This window comes from Bos mutus, chromosome 11 (genome assembly GCF_027580195.1).
Source record: "Bos mutus isolate GX-2022 chromosome 11, NWIPB_WYAK_1.1, whole genome shotgun sequence".
Lineage (NCBI taxonomy): Eukaryota > Metazoa > Chordata > Mammalia > Artiodactyla > Bovidae > Bos > Bos mutus.
This window is the reverse complement of record NC_091627.1, coordinates 78,912,521-78,929,882: the sequence shown is the minus strand read 5'-3', so window position 1 is coordinate 78,929,882 and position 17,362 is coordinate 78,912,521. Positions and strand designations below refer to the sequence as shown.

Sequence of the window (17,362 nt, the reverse complement as noted above, 5' to 3'; positions counted from 1 at the left end):
TAATCAAACATAAATTATTTTAAAACAAGTTAAAAATCTTAGATTCAGTGAAAATTAAAATGTCCACTATTTTTCAACTGTTTAGTTCACTAGAAGTCTTAAGTACGTAGTTGTGTAGCAAGTCACTATTTTTGAACTAATTAAAAACCGTGAACTAATCAAATGTGGTATTAAATTTTTTTCTTTTAATGTCTAATTTTAAACTTTCCCTTGTACTCAAACCTTTCCCTGTGTTAATTAATGTATTCTCATTAAAAGTGTATCATTTCTTAGACTCTATAATAACTAAGCAGGGCAATATTTCTTATGAAATCTGAGAGCTGGCTGTTTACTGAAGGCCTTTATCTTTAGATAAGCATAAGCTTTAAGCCAGGTGCTAGTCATTTGTGTCTTGTTAATTTCCAAAACAAACAGAGGAGAGTGCCATGCAATTTCCATTACACACACTTCACCATTAGGACCAGGGTTTATTAGCTTGACACTGCTCCAGGAATAATGGTTTCATTCCTCACTGAAATAAAATAATGTGCCACACAACTCAGCAATGCGGAACTTCTCAAAAATGTTGTCATGTTAAACACGGTCATATTTTTAAAGTCTCCATTATGTCATAACAAAGGCCATTTGCTGTAGAGAACTCATTGTGAGCACAGAGAATTCCCACAGGGGCCCCAGACTTACCTCATTGCTGTGTCATACGATTCCGGGTGAATACAAGTTTGGTCCAAAGGATTTGGCTTTAGTACAACGTTCACTGCAGTTTTGCTCCTTTTCTTGCCTTGCTTCTCATTTGTGACCTCAACACCTGCTGAAGCTGTTACAGCAACTCCCTGAGTTTGGCCTGCAGATTCAGTTTGCTGACTACTGTAACCATTCAAAACAGAAAATAACAAACTTCTGTAAAGCAATTATCTTTTAATTAAAAAATAAAATAATACTATGTTTCTGTCATAAAAAAAAATAAACACTATGGGGGGATGTGGGAAGGTTAAAGGGTGGGCAGAGGGTTAGAGTCTTTCATTACAAATGAGCTTACTTCTCTGCCAAACAAATATACACAAACAGCCACCAGATTTTGACCATGCACTTCACAGACATTACCACTTATTTGTTTAAACCTATTAATAGGGCTTTCTGTTACTTAAAGCCCCAAACATTCTTAATTGATTCTGCCCGTGTAATTGGCATTCTAGGAGAGAACAGAGAAAAACAGACGAAAATAAATTAAATGAGGAGGAGAAAGAAAAGGTGATTTCTCAGAACTGAAAAAAAACACAAGCTCAAAAAAAAAAAAAAAACACAAGCTCCCCAAAGGAATCTACTGAGTATAAAACAGAATGAATGGGAAAAGAATGACTAGAAAAAGACTCACATTTGACTTATGACAGGGAAACTTTAGAATTTTAAAAATTAAGAGATAAAAATAAAACATTACTTTGAAAGGAACTAGAATCAAACTGGCATCAGTTTTCTCACTGACAAACACAGACACCGGAACATAGTGGAACAATATTTTAAGTCTGAGACAAAATGATTTTGAATCTAGAATTATATACCTAGGCAAACTACAGTCAAGTTAAAATCACTTTCAGACATGTAAGGACTGTGGTATAACCCATATAATATACTCTCTCTGAAAAGCAATTCTTGAGTATGAACTCCAGCAAAAACATTGAGTTCAAGAAAAATGATAATGTGGGCTATAAGAAACAGTGATGAGTACAGGAACCATAAAAATCACTAGGTTAAATAACTGTTCATGAATATTGTAAAAAATGTATAAAAAGAACAGTCTGAAACTAAAATCCCAGATTATCTCACCACAGGACACAGCATTGAAGGGAAGAAGGTTGGGAAGAGACCTTTGGTACTAGTTTTCTCTAGGAGGAGTACAGAGACACCTATTAACTCCAGAGACCAATCCAGATCAAATTTAAAGATAATAACCAGAAGAACAGAAGAAAGATACAAAAGCTGAAATCACTAAGAGGAGATAAAGATGAGTAAGGAAGACAATCTGATTTCGGTGTTGGCCATATGGTGATGTTCATGTGTAGAGTCTTCTCTTGTGTTGTTGGAAGAGAGTGTTTGCTATGACCAGTGCATTCTCTTGGCAAAACTCTATTAGCCTTTGCCCTGCTTCATTCTGTACTCAAAGGCCAAATTTGCCTGATATTCCAGGTGTTTCTTGACTTCCTATTTTTGCATTCCAGTCCCCTGTAATGAAAAGGACATCTTTTTGGGTGTTAGTTCTAAAAGGTCTTGTAGGTCTTCATAGAACTGTTCAACTTCAGCTTCTTCAGCATTATTGGTTGGGGCACAGACTTGGATTACTGTGATAATGAATGGTTTGCCTTAGAAACAAACAGAGATCATTCCGTCATTTTTTGAGATTGCATCCAAGTACTGCATTTTGGACTCTTTTGTTGACTATGATGGCTATCCCATTTCTTCTAAGGGATTCCTGCCCACAGTAGTAGATATAATGGTTATCTGAGTTAAATTCAACCATTCCGGTCCACTTTAGTTCACCGATCCCTAAAATGTTGATGTACACTCTTGGCATCTCCTGTTTGACCACTTCCAATTTGCCTTGATTCATGGAACTAACATTCCAGGTTCCTATGCAATATTGCTCTTTACAGCATTGGACCTTGCTTCTATCACAAGTCACATCCACAACTGGGTGTTGTTTTTGCTTTGCCTCTGTCCCTTCATTCTTTCTGGAGTTATTTCTCCACTGATCTCCAGTAGCATATTGGGCACCTACCGACCTGGGGAGTTCATCTTTCAGTGTCCTATCTTTTTGCCTTTTCATACTATTTATGGGGTTCTCAAGGCAAGAATATTGAAGGGGTTTGGCCATTCCCTTCTCCAGTGGATCACATTTTGTGAGAACTCTCCATCATGACCCGTCCATCTTGAGTGGCCCTACATGGCATGGCTTAGTTTCATTGAGTTAGACAAGGCTGTGGTCCATACGATCAGATTGGCTAGTTTTCTGTGATTGTGGTTTCAGTCTGTCTGCCCTCTGATGACCTCTCTTAGCACCTACTGTCTTACTGGGGTTTCCAAAGAATAGCAAGGAGAGATAATAAAGCTTTCCTCAGTGATCAGTGAAAAGAAATAGAGGAAAATAATAGAATGGGAAAGACTAGAGATCTCTTTAAGAAAATCAGAGATACCAAGGGAACTTTTCATGCAAAGATGGGCACAATAAAGGACAGAAATGGTATGGAACTAACAAAAGCAGAAGATATTAAAAAGAGATGGCAAGAATACACAGAAGAACTATACAAAAAAGATCTTCATGACCCAGATAATCATGATGGTGTGATCACTCACCTAGAGCTAGACATCCTGGAATGCAAACTCAAGTGGGCCTTAGGAAGCATCACTACGAACAAAGCTAGTGGAGGTGATGGAATTCCAGTCGAGCTATTTCAAATCTTGAAAGATGATGCTGTGAAAGCGCTGCACTCAATATGCCAACAAATTTGGAGAACTCAGCAGTGGCCACAGGACTGGAAAAGGTCAGTTTTCATTCCAATCCCAAAGAAAGGCAATGCCAAAGAATGCTCAAACTACTGCACAATTGCACTCATCTCACATGCTAGCAAAATAATGCTCAAAATTCTCCAAGCCAGGCTTCAGCAATACGAGAACCGTGAACTTCCAAATGTTCAAGCTGGATTTAGGAAAGGCAGAGGAACCAGAGTCAAATTGGCAACATACACTGGATCACTGAAAAAGCAAAAGAGTTCCAGAAAAACATCTATTTCTGCTTTACTGACTATGCCAAAGCCTTTGACTGTGTGGGTCACAATAAACTGTGGAAAATGCTGAAAAAGATGGGAATACCAGGCCACCTGACCTGTCTCTTGAGAAATCTGTATGCAGGTCAGGAAGCAACAGTTAGAACTGGACATGGAACAACAGACTGGTTCCAAATAGGAAAAGGAATACATCAAGGCTGTCTATTGTCACCCTGCTTATTTAACTTATATGCAGAGTGCATCATGAGAAATGCTGGGCTGGAGGAAGCACAAGCTAGAATCAAGACTGTTTATAATAGCCAGGACATGGAAGCAACCTAGATGTCCATCAGCAGACAAATGGATAAGAAAGCTGTGGTACATATACACAATGGAATATTACTCAGCCATTAAAAAGAATACATTTGAATCAGTTCTAATGAGGTGGATGAAACTGGAGCCTATTATACAGAGTGAAGTAAGCCAGAAAGAAAAACACCAATACAGTATACTAACGCATATATATGGAATTTAGAAAGATGGTAACAATAACCCTTGTATGCGAGACAGCAAAAGAGACACAGATGTATACAACAGTCTTTTGGACTCTGTGGGAGAGGGAGAGGGTGGGATGATTTGGGAGAATGGCATTGAAACATGTATAATATCATATAAGAAATGAATCGCCAGTCCAGGTTCAATGCAGGATGCTTGGGGCTGGTGCACTGGGATGACCCAGAGGGATGGTATGGGGAGGGAGGTGGGAGGGGGGTTCAGGATGGGGAGCACATGTACACCCGTGGCGGATTCATGTTGATGTATGGCAAAACCAGAAGCATAAAGCAGAGACATTACTTTGCCAACAAAGGTCCATCTAGTCAAGGCTATGGTTTTTCCTGTGGTCATGTATGGATGTGAGAGTTGGACTGTGAAGAAGGCTGAGCGCCAAAGAATTGATGCTTTTGAACTGTGGTGTTGGAGAAGACTCTTGAGAGTCCCTTGGACTGCAGGGAGATCCAACCAGTCCATTCTGAAGGAGATCAGCCCTGGGATTTCTTTGGAAGGAATGATGCTAAAGCTGAAACTCTAGTACTTTGGCCACCTCATGCGAAGAGTTGACTCATTGGAAAAGACTCTGATGCTGGGAGGTATTGGGGCAAGAGGATAAGGGAACGACCGAGGACGAGATGGCTGGATGGCATCACTGACTTGATGGACGTGAGTCTGAGTGAACTCTGGGAGTTGGTGATGGACAGGGAGGCCTGGCGTGCTGCGATTCATGGGGTTGCAGAGTCGGACACGACTGAGCGACTGATCTGATCTGATCTGATGGTAAAATCAATAAAATACTGTAAAGTAATTAGCCTCCAATTAAAATAAATAAATTTAAATTAAAAAAAATTTTTTAAAGCACTAAAACTAAAAAAAATGTATGTAGAGAAAAATTTCTAAAAGGTGAAATACAAGTTGATAGTAAGCACAAATAAAACAAAATTATTAGCCAAAAAAAAAAAAAAAAGACTGCCAGGAGAAATATCAATAACCTCAGATATGCAGATGACACCACCCTTATGGCAGAAAGTGAAGAACTAAAGAGCTTTTTGATGAAAGTGAAAGAGGAGAATGAAAAAGTTGGCTTAAATTCAGAAAACTAAGATCATGGCACCTGTTCCCATCACTTCATGGCAAACAGATGGGGAAACAGTGGAAACAGTGTCAGACATTATTTTTGGGGGCTCCAAAATCACTGCAGATGGTGACTGCAGCCATGAAATTAAAAGACACTCCTTGGAAGGAAAGTTATGACCAACCTAGATAGCATATTAAAAAGCAGAGACATTACTTTGTCAACAAAGGTTTGTCTAGTCAAGACTACTGGTTTTTCCAGTAGTCATGTATGGATGTGAGAGTTGGACTGTAAAGAATGCTGAGCACTGAAGAATCAATGCTTTTGAACTGTGGTGTTGGAGAAGACTCTTGAGAGTCCCTTGGACTGCAAGGAGATCCAACCAGTCCATCTAAAGCAGATCAGTCCTGGGTGTTCATTGGAAGGACTGATGTTGAAGCTGAAACTCCAATACTTTGGCCACCTGATGGGAAGAGCTGACTCATCTGAAAAGTCCCTGATGCTGGGAAAGATTGAGGGCAGGAGGAAAAGGGGACAACAGAGGATGAGATGGTTAGATGGCATCACCAACTCAATGGACATGAGTTTGGGTAAATTCAGGAGTTGGTGATGGACAGGAAGCCAGGGCAGTCATGGGGTTGCAAAGAGTCGGACACGACTGAGCAGCTGAACTCAAGTGAAGGAAGACAAGGAGAAAAACAGGAAGGAGCCCTGTTAACTGACAAATGTAACAAACTGCATGAAAAAAAAAGAATCAGGAGGCATGAAGAGAAAATATAAAAGATGGAAGTTCAAACATATCAATAAGCATAACTTTGAATGGATTAAGATTAAGCAAAAACAGAAAATCTATGAGTCATATAAAAAACTGAACATCATAGAAAGTTTGAAAATAAAAAATACCAAGCATATTCTGAAAAGGCAGATACGGCAACAACGTTAGCAAACAAAATAGATTTGAAAATAAAAGCACTCAATAAGATAGCAGTAGTCATTCTGAATAAATGCATGACCCATCAAGGAAATATAATAGTGGTGAATCTTCAAGTCCTTCATTACCAGTTGAAAACAACTACGGCTTTGAAATAACCCAAATGTTCAACAGAGCACTGATTAGATTAAATTACAGTCCATTTATAAATTAAATATTGTGCTGGCATATATAAAGAATGATATAAGTCAATAAGTAATATGTGGAAAGAGATCCAAGATATATTACTGAAACAAAACAAGTTTCAACTAGTTGTATACCATAAGTTGTTCTGTATGCATTTAAAAATAATAGACACATATATATAAGCTTATATAAGTATACATTTAGTTTTGGAAGCAATAATAAGAAACTATTTTGAAGGGACAAGTTGGGGTACACTTTTCACTTTATTCTTTTTTATACTGTTTGAATTTACTAACCAAGTGCTTTACTGGTTAATTAATCGATTTTTCCCACTATATGAAGTGTCACCTTTATCATAAATTAAATTCCCTCTGTGTTTTAGTGTATTTCAGACTGTATTCTGTTCTACCTATTTCTACATCAAACCCAAACTGTTTTAATTACTATGGCTTCAAAATATATTCTGCTTTTCAGAGGGGCTGGTTTTCCCTCAGTCTTTTCCAGAAAAAAATAAATGATTATAACTTTTGTGTCAGAAGAAAAAAATACACAATGAATGAATCAAGTAGTTCCAAAGCTGCTGCTGCTAAGTCGCTTCAGTCGCGTTCAACTCTGTGCGACCCCAGAGCAGCAAATGCATAAAAGCTAGTCTTTTATGATTACAAAATGCTAAGACGTTTACCCAATTTCTTTGCTTTTTGTGCTACCAGGATTAGAAAGCAAGAATTTAGCTCTTAATTTACACATCTGCTAATTAATGCCTTGGCCAGTTTTCATTGAGGAAGAAGCAGGGAAACTCAATTATGCTGCCCCCTTTTTTTTTTTTGGCCACACCCCCAAGGCATGCGGAACTCCACTGACCAGGAATGGACTTTGTGGCCCTTGGAGTAGCAGCACATTGTCTTAACCACTGGACCACCAGGGAAGTCCCTCAACTATGCTTAGGGGAACAGCTGTCACTCTGAAGTGGTCATTGCAAAGTCTTCTTTGTAGCCTCATCTTGTGCCAGTCCTTCCACTTGTGGTGCTCCGATCACATTGGCCTTAGCTTCTTTTCCTAAATGCACCAAAGTGGTCCTGCCTCAGGCCGCTGCACACATACTGTCTGCTCTGCTTGAATGCCTTCCTTCTGATCCCTATGTGACTGGCTCCTTCATTTCATTCAAAACTTGGCTCAAATAACTTTTCAGTAAATAACTCATATAAAGCAGTTTATTGCTCCCTAAGATACCGTCATATTGCTTTGTTTTAATTTTTATAACACTTATCTGAAACTGTTTTACTAGTTTATTTATTGTCTGTCTCATTTATTAAAACTTAACTCCATGAGGCCAGTGAATTTGTTCATTTGTTCACTGCTGTATTCCCAATGCCTAGTAAAGATTAAGATAGTCTACACATATTGAATGAAAGAATGAAGAAATGAACAGCTAGGATTTATGCCAGTGAGAAGGATGGGTAACAGTACAAAAGTAGGTTTATATTAGAAATGACAGTGTACACTTTAATAATCACCTGCAAAATGTTCGAATATAATCCTGGTTGACTCTGATGAAACCAGCACATTGTTGGAAAGATTTTGGACCCAGCCCTTTCACTTTCTTCAGCTGTTCTCGGTTGATGAATGGCCCATTTTTCTCACGCCATTCAATAATATTTTTGGCTCGGTTGGCATTGAGTCCAGCGATATGCCTAAAAAAATAAACAAAATGAGTAACGTGGCCAGTATAATTGTTCTAAGAGAACTGAAAGAAAAGATGGCATGTAAAGAAACATAAAAGCAATTGCAATTATATCTTTCATATGTCTTTAAGTTCAGTTAATCAAAGGTGGGTTATGTCAAAAAGACAAAGGGGAAACAGTTTTCCAAGAGGAGTGAAGGACAGTAGGAAGCAAAACAGTGACAAAACCAGGGCTGTCATAAAGATGCTGGCAAACTGGGGAACAGAGGTGTAAGAACACTACTTTTCCTATAGTATTTCTACACTAGTTACACTACTTGTATTTCTAAAGCAAGTAATAATTCTGCCTATTCCCAGTTAGCTTACAAAGTGATTCAGGAGCAGAAGTTACCATAGCTACAGTTGCGTTGTACTATCTTATTTTTTGTCAGCCTGTTCTCCTCAGTAAAGACTTAAACGGTGGAAAGGCACTTATCCATGATAAAAAATACTCTGTCATTAGGTAGTTGACTTGATGTTAATTAGAGAATCTGAATTCTATTATAGAATTCCATATATTGAATTATGGAATGTTTATTACTATGGTAGAAAGTTGCTCTTGTGTAGTTGCTAAGTTGTGTCTGACTCTTTCTGACCTCATGGACTGTGTAGCTTGCGAGGATCCTCTGTCCAAGAGATTTCTCAGGCAAGAATTCTAGAGTAGGTTGCTATTTCCTTCTTCAGTGGATCTTCCCAATACAGGGATTGAACTTGCCTCTCCTGCTAGGCAGGTGGGTTCTCGACCATTGAGCCACCAGGGAGGCAACACCTTAAAATGCAAGGGATTATTTTCTGCTGTTCTAATTTCAAAGCAGAAGGATCTAGATTTTTTCCCAGAGGTCCAGAATTTCCAGACTTGTATAATAAATGTAAGATTAGGAACAAAAGAACAGCTCTTCTGTAACCCCAGGGGAAAAAACAGCATGTAAGTCATGATAATAGTATTAATATGATGAAGATTTTGATATGTAACTTGAGGAATCAAGGTAAAAATATGGTAACCATATACCGTGTTCCCTCAGAATTTATCTTCTGGTGATGGCCAGCTTTGACAGATGTAAGCAAGAGACTGAACTAGTGAAAAATATCTACCTATTTATTATGTGATGGGAAATGGCTCTTTTCCATGTTAACCTTATTAAATTCTATTAGTGACTCAATGGAGAAGGCAATGTCATCCCACTCCAGTACTCTTGCCTGGAAAATCCCACGGGCAGAGAGGCCTGATAGGCTGTAGTCCATGGGGTTGCTAAGAGTTGTACACGACTGAGTGACTTCATTTTCACCTTTCACTTTCATGCATTGGAGAAGGAAACGGCAACCCACTCCAGTGCTCTTGCCTGGAGAATCACAGGGACGGGGGAGCCTGGTGGGCTGCCGTCTATGAGGTCACACAGTCGGACACGACTGAAATAACTTAGCAGCAGCAGCAGCAGTGACTCAACAGTTATCATATGCTCTTCACTTTAGATTTTCAGTATTAAAAATTATAATATATATGAATTGTTATGATTATTTTCTTAAATGATGTCTTCCTCCCTGACTGATTACTTAAAGCAATGTATGAACTGATCAATTTTCTATACTTGGCAACTTCACACGTGTCCCCTTGTTCTAACTGAGTTTGGACAGTCAGTAAAGAAACTTAAGATTCTGTAATCTTCAGCCACAGACTTCCTGTCTCACCTTAACAAAACTTCTGAACAGATGTTAATATCCACTCCCACAAAACTGACACATTCTTCTACAACACTGTCCAGTGTTGCCTTGAGCAGAGTCTGAGATACATCGTGCTGAAAAGAAAGATCAAACATCAATCAAAAGTAAAGAACGTGGAATTCTTGGACTATTCCATTACTTTGCCTGTATTACAGGTAGCAGGCTAAGACACAGCAAAGTCAATTTGTTCATTTCTCTTAAACACTGTTTGCTGATGTAACTGACCTAAACTTTAGGAATCTGTGTTTCATACTCTCTACTTAAACACTTGAGTACAACAGCACCAGTATTTTTCCTTTAGCTTGCCATAAAAATTACCTCTCGAGTTCGTTAAAACACAGGTTGCTGGGCCCCACACCAAGAGTCTTTGATTCAGTAGGTCTGGGTTGGGGCCTGAGAATTTACATTCCAACAAGCTCTGCAGTACTGCTGCTGCTGGTTCTGGGAGCACACTGAGCCAATGCTGGTTACTATTATTGGCCCGCCACCTTGAAGTCTTGTCTTCACTTGCATGTGTATTATGACCCTTTGTTCTTAAGAGAAGAGTGAACAGGAAGGAGAACATGAATATTCAGTAAGTTTGACAGTAAACCGAACTCTCATATTTCATGAAATTGAAGAGCCTATTGCTTATATGCTTATAAGTCTTTTTTTCAAAAAAAAAAAGAAAAAGAAAAAGATGTCCTTTTCATCATAGGGGACTGGAATGCAAAAGGAGGAAGTCAAGAGATACCTAGAATAATAGGCAAGTTTGGTCTTAGAGTACAAAAAGAAGCAGGGCAAAGGCTAACAGAGTTTTGCCAAAAGAACACACTGGTCACAGCAAACATCCTCTTCCAACAAGATAAAAGAAGACTCTACACATGGACATCACCAGATGGTCAATCCTGAAATCAGATTGATTATATTCTTTGCAGCCGAAGATGGAGAAGCTCTATACAGTCAGCAAAAGCAAGATCAGGAGCTGATTGTGGCTCAGATCATGAACTCTGTATTGTAAAATTCAGACTTAAATTGAAGAAAGTACGGAAAACCACTAGACCATTCAGGTATCATCTAAATCAAATCCCTTACGATTATACAGTGGAAGTGAGAAATAGATTCAAAGGATTAGACCTGATAGAAAGAGTGCCTGAAGAACTATGGATGGAGGTTTGTAACATTATACAGGTGGTGGTGATCAAGACCATCCCCAAGAAAAAGAAATGCAAAAAGGCAAAATGTCTGACCAGGCCTTACAAATAGCTGAGAAAAGAGAAGAAAAAGGCAAAGGAGAAAAGGAAAGATAAACCCATCGGAATGCAGAGTTGCAAAGAATAGCAAGGAGAGATAAGAAAGCCTTCCTCGGTGATCAATGCAAGGAAATAGAGGAAAACAATAGAATGGGAAAGACTAGAGATTTTTTCGAGAAAATGAGAGATACCATGGGAACATTTCATGCAAAGATAGGTACGATAAAGGACAGAAACGGTATGGACCTAATAGAAGCAGAAGATATTAAGAAGAGGTGGCAATAATATATAGAAAAACTATACAAAAAAGATCTTTATGACCCAGATAGCCACAATAGTGTGATCACTCCCCCAGAGCCAGACATCCTGGAGTATGAAGTCAAGTGGGCCTTAGGAAGCATCACTATGAACAAAGCTAGTGGGGTGATGGAATTCCAGTTGAGCTATTTCAAATCCTAAAAGATGATGCTGTGAAAGTGCTGCACTCAATATGTCAGCAAATTTGGAAAGTTCAGCAGTGGCCACAGGACTGGAAAAGGTCAGTTTTCATTCTAATCCCAAAGAAAGGCAATGCCAAAAAATGTTCAAACTACCACACAACTGCACTCATCTCACATGCTAGCAAAGTGATGCTCAAAATTCTCCAAGCCAAGCTTCAATAGTACATGAACTGAGAACTTCCAGATGTTCAAGCTGGATCTAGAAAAGGCAGAGGAACCAGAAATCAAATTGCCAACATCCGCTGGATCACTGAAAAAGCAAGAGAGTTCCAGAAAAATATCTATTTCTGCTTTATTGACTATGCCAAAGCCTCTGACTGTATGGATCACAATAAACTGTGGAAAATTTTTCAAGAGATGGGAATACCAGACCACCTGACCTGCCTCTTGAGAAATCTATATGCAGGTCAGGAAGCAACAGTTGGAACTGGACATGGAACAACAGACTGGTTCCAAATAGGAAAAGGAGTGTGTCAAGCCTGTCTATTGTCACCCTGCTTATTTAACTTATATGCAGAGTACGTCATGGGAAACGCTGGGCTGGAAGAAGCACAAGCTGGAATCAAGATTGCCGGGAGAAATATCAATAACCTCAGATATGCAGATGACACCACCCTTATGGCAGAAAGTGAAGAGGAACTCAAAAGCCTGTTAATGAAAATGAAAGAGGAGAGTCAAAAAGTTGGTTTAAAGCTCAATATTCAGAAAACTAAGATCATGGTATCTGGTTCCATCACTTCACGGGAAATAGATGGGGAAACAGGGGAAACAGTGTCAGACTTTATTTTTTTGGGCTCCAAAATCACTACAGATGGGATTGCAGCCATGAAATTAAAAGACGCTTACTCTTTGGAAGGAAAGTTATGATCAACCTAGACAGCATATTCAAAAGCAGAGACATTACTTTGCCAACAAAGGTCCGTCTAGTCAAGGCTATAGTTTTTCCAGTGGTCATGTATGGATGTAAGAGTTGGACTGTGAAGAAAGCTGAGCACTGAAGAATTGATTTTTCACAGAAAGAGGTAATTGGAGGTGGTAAATAATCTTGGGCTTCCCTGGTGGCTCAGATGGTAGAGTCTGCCTGCAGTGCAGGAGACCTGGGTTCAATCCCTGGATTGGGAAGATCCCCTGGAGAGGGAAATGGCAACCCACTCCAGTATTCTTGCCTGGAAAATCCCATAGACAGAGGAGCCTGGTAGGCTGTAGTCCATGGGGTCGCAAAGAGTCGGACACAACTGAATGAACATGTCCATCGATAGAGGCAAGAATCATCAGTGAATTCTATACTCAAAGAGTATTGAAAATAATAGCTCCTCAATATAATACTTATCCTTACTGCTTATGATAAAATTAAACACTGTTTTTTATTTATATTTTTAAATTTAAAAGAATAGACTCAATAGTATACCACATAGGCTCACCGTCTTCATGTGTTCTGGACTGGAACAAATTTATGAACATCTTATACTACCCATGAAATCTTTCTGAATGTTTTTATTTGAGGGTTAAAACCCCTTGTATATAAATATAAATAAAAAGCAGTGTTTAATTTTCAATTATGTTTTACTGTATAGAGTGACATATACATATATGCAAACAGATGTGTGATAAGTATCTTGATCATGGTATAAAATATATTTCCTACTGTGTATCATGATCAAAAGGTATAAAAAGTAATGGGCTAAGCCAATATCACCAGTCTCATTCCACTTATCCAGTTACAGGAAATAAAATGTGAGGGTATATCTTCTGAGGCTTTCAGAAAGAGACATCCCTCTCAAATATAGACCCATGTCTTTTCTTCTTTTCATTCAAGTATGCCTCCTGCAGCTGGAGTAAGCATTATCTTATGTCACCAGGACTGGCTTGAGGATCAAGCTGTCTCCCTGAGTATGGCAGGTAACACATCTGCAAAGACTCTGGATCTTCCTGAAATCCTGTTCTGGATTTCCTGGATTAACCAGTTCTGGATTTCCTGCCCACTCTGCCCCCGTCCCAACACACACAATGACCTTCTAGCAATGACATTTCCTTATTGTTTAATAAAAGAATAATAAATTTCCTTATTGTTCAAGTCACTTGGAGTTGGGATCTCTGATGTTTTTCTAGTTGAAGCAGTCATTTTATTTAGGGGCTTGAAGTCTAGTGGCAAGACTAAACAAACAAAAACAATTAACAATAACCATACTACCAAAGTCCTTGAGATTTTACTGTCAGGCACTGTTATAAGGCTTTTATAATACTATCTAATTTAATCCTCACAACAATTGTAAAAAGTTTGTGCATAATTTCACAGAATTTATTCTAAGGAAATAGCAAGACTATTGTTCAAAGGTATGTACGTATGTGTGTGTACAACCTAAAAATTCACCCAGAAGGTACTGATACAAATAAATGATGAAATAACCACAACATGAATTATTATGAAGTCATTACAAAGCATAAGGCAGAATAGCTATTTTTTTAAAAAGTCCTTTAAAAAAATTTTACAAGGCTAATGCTCTTAAAAAAAAAAAAAAAGGGTATGTCCAAGATAACAACATACTAGGTTGAAATACATTTTAAATCCCTCTAGCAGTTAGACTCATGAAATAAAAATTTTTGCTGTCATCTATAATCCTGGATTTTGCCTACATTCTTCCCCAACTATTTGCTTACAAAAGTACTAAAGAGTTAATAGTATTTTCTAAAAGTAAAAATCATATATGATTAGGGGAGGGAATACTGAACAGAGTTCCACATTGTCCTCATAATAGTGTCTTTGACATTAAATCAGAGGCATTGATATCTGTCATTCTAAAAACATTTTCTAAGCAACTACTATGTACCAGACACTGTGTTAGCTGTGCTCAGTATTGAAAGTATAGTAAAAACCATATGAATTTCAAGTCTTCAAGAAGCTCAGTTTACATCTGCTGAAAGCTGGGCTGTGACATACCACTCTACTGGTAGCCATGAGTATTAGAGGCAGGAGGATCCCAGGACTGATTGTGCTAATCGTCAAGGACTTGATGCCGCTCGCTGTGGCCTGCGGCTCCCGGGCCGGTAGCGCCGCTCTTGGTCGCGCTGACTCGTAGTGTGGAACCGCGGGTCACGGGTGCTCTTCTCCGGCCACAGATTAGCCAAGTGCCGCCGAGGCCATCGGCCCCGAGCCTCCGCCATGGACTTCGAGGACGATTATACACACTCTGCTTGCAGAAATACTTATCAGAGCTTTAATGGAATGGATCGTGATTATGGCCCTGGATCTTACAGAGGGATGGATCGTGACTATGGCCATGAATCCTATGGGGGTCAAAGATCCATGGACTCCTACTTAAACCAGTCATATGGCATGGACAATCACAGTGGTGGTGGTGGTGGGGGTAGCAGCCTATGAGTGATTTTGGAAGCATTCATAGATCTGGAATTGTTGTTGACTATCAAAATAAACCCACCAATGTGACAGTTGCTGCTGCAAGAGGAATAAAGAGAAAAATGATATAACCATTTAATAAGCCTGGTGGAACCTTTATCAAGAAACCCAAGCTAGCAAAACCTGTGGAGAAGATGAGCCTCAGCAAATCATCCACAAAAACTGATCCTAAAAATGAAGAAGAAGAAAAGCGGCGAATTGAAGCTCGGAGAGAGAAACAAAGATGCAGAAGAGAAAAAAACAGTGAGAAATATGGAGATGGATACAGAATGGCATTCACATGTTCATTTTGTAAATTTTGAACATTTGAAGAAAAAGATATTGAACTCCATCTGGGACGTCCTTCACATCAGGAAACATTAGATCATATTCAAAAACAAACCAAATTTGATAAAGTGGTTATGGAGTTTTTGCATGAATGTATGGTAAATAAATTCAAGAAAACATCTATTCGTAAGCAACAGACAAATAATCAAACAGAGGCAGTCAAAATAATAGAAAAGGATGTTATGGAAGGTGTTACTGCAGATGATCACATGATGAAAGTAGAGACTGTTCACTGCGGTGCTTGCAGTGTGTATATCCCTGCTTTACATAGCTCAGTTCAGCAGCACTTACAATCTCCTGATCATATCAAAGGAAAGCAGGCTTATAAGGAACAAATAAAAAGAGAGAGTGTCTTGACTGCTACAAGCATTTTAAATAATCCAATAGTGAAGGCACGATACGAACGTTTTATTAAGGGTGAGAATCCCTTTGAAATTCAAGATCATTCTCAAGATCAACAAATAGAAGGAGATGAGGAGGAAAAGGAAAAGACTGACGAACCTGTGGAAGAAGAAGAGGAGGAAGAAGAGGAGGAAGTGGGGGAAGTAGAGGAAGCAGAGGAAGCAGGGGAAGGTGGAGGAGTGGAAGGAGTGGGGGATACAGAGGAAGGAGGGGATGTAGAAGGAGAGGGGGAAGTGGGGGCAGTGGGGGAAGGAGAGGGAGAAGGGGAGGGGGTAGGGGAAGGAGAGGAAGAAGAAGCAAAGGAAGAGCCTGTCGGCTTTTCTGTTGAGCAAGCAGAAGAAAATTAAATATAAGGTATTAGCCAGTTTTAAAAGAAGCTTTAAATTTTGTCCCAATGTGGAAAAGGGTAAGAATTTCAGTAGTTTAAAATATGAGAGTTAACACCCATGTTGCATGCATTCCACACATTACAATTTGTTTTATATAATTTCTAAATGTTTGGCATTTGTTTAGTAAAATTAAGGTAAGACTATTTTAGTTTAGTTTTTATAGCTACCTAACTTAGTTTCAAGAAATTGAATTTTTAAGCTTAATTTTTATTACTTTATTGGTGTTGAGGATAACAAATGTGTATTGTTAGTATGTCTGTTCTAATCATTTGAACTTAAATGCTGCTCTTGGGAGTATATATTCAAGTGTGCATTAATGTATTGAATACTTACCCTAGAACAGATAAGTTGGGCAAGTATTTTGTGCTCTGTGTATTTTTTTACTGCATTGGACATTGAATATAGTAATTTGTGTTAAGATACGCTTAAAGGCTTTTTGTCACCATGTTTCCCTTTGTAGCAATAAAATGTTTTTTACAAAATTTCAAAAAAAAAAAAAAAAAGGACTTGATGCCAGGAAAGATGAATTGTTCAATTTTTTTTTAAAGTTACCTTATTCTGAATTCCAGGGCAAGTTATTTCAATTTTATAAACAGACTGTTTCAAATTCAAAGAAATATTGTTTGGGTCATTAGAGTTTTACCTAAAATTTACAGGATTTTTAAAAAGGAATATAAGCAGTCATTTATACTCGTCAGCTTTTTTTGAGGTCAGAATCCACATTGTTATTATTGCTCTACCACAAACTTCTAAAGAATTGCTGATCTAAACTGCTCTTTTTTTTTTTTTTTAAATTTGGTCCTAAGCACTAAAATTATCTCACAATTATTTCAAAAAATCCTCTCAGATGGAACACTGTCTGTACACTACAGCAACAAAATTTCACTTTGCATATTCCATATACACTTCAGGTTTATTCCCAAGTGGTTTTCTGATGCACCATTCTTGAGTATTTTCTTTAGCAATTATCACTCACTCATGTCCCTTCTTGTTTCTTATTATTGTCAAAATGCAAAATGCACTTAGAAACTAAAAACGTAAAAACCTTTACGGGAAAAGTCTAGCCAATTTCTAATAAGGCAAGTTCATTTCCTCATCTTACATCTACTTTTCTTTGGTTGACATGTGACAGTTTAAAAGTCATCCAGAAATGTGTGGG

The 17,362-nt window shown here is 38.4% G+C and overlaps 1 protein-coding gene and 1 pseudogene across 5 annotated transcripts in view; one reads left to right on the top strand and one right to left on the bottom strand.

The window, feature by feature from the left end:
- SRBD1 (S1 RNA binding domain 1) overlaps window positions 1-17,362 on the bottom strand; it is a 244,418-nt gene that overhangs the window by 22,942 nt on the left and 204,114 nt on the right. For 3 of the 5 annotated variants that reach the window (XM_070379644.1, XM_070379641.1, XM_070379643.1), the window contains 3 exons: window positions 9,906-10,012; window positions 8,014-8,190; window positions 682-864 (listed from right to left, as the gene is read on the bottom strand). In XM_070379644.1, the coding sequence (XP_070235745.1) occupies window positions 682-864; window positions 8,014-8,190; window positions 9,906-10,012 (467 nt within the window). The remainder of the gene's footprint in view (window positions 1-681; window positions 865-8,013; window positions 8,191-9,905; window positions 10,013-17,362) is intronic. The other 2 variants (XM_005897586.2, XM_070379642.1) reach the window with 1 other exon arrangement.
- LOC102284149 (DBIRD complex subunit ZNF326-like) lies at window positions 14,674-16,348 on the top strand (annotated as a pseudogene).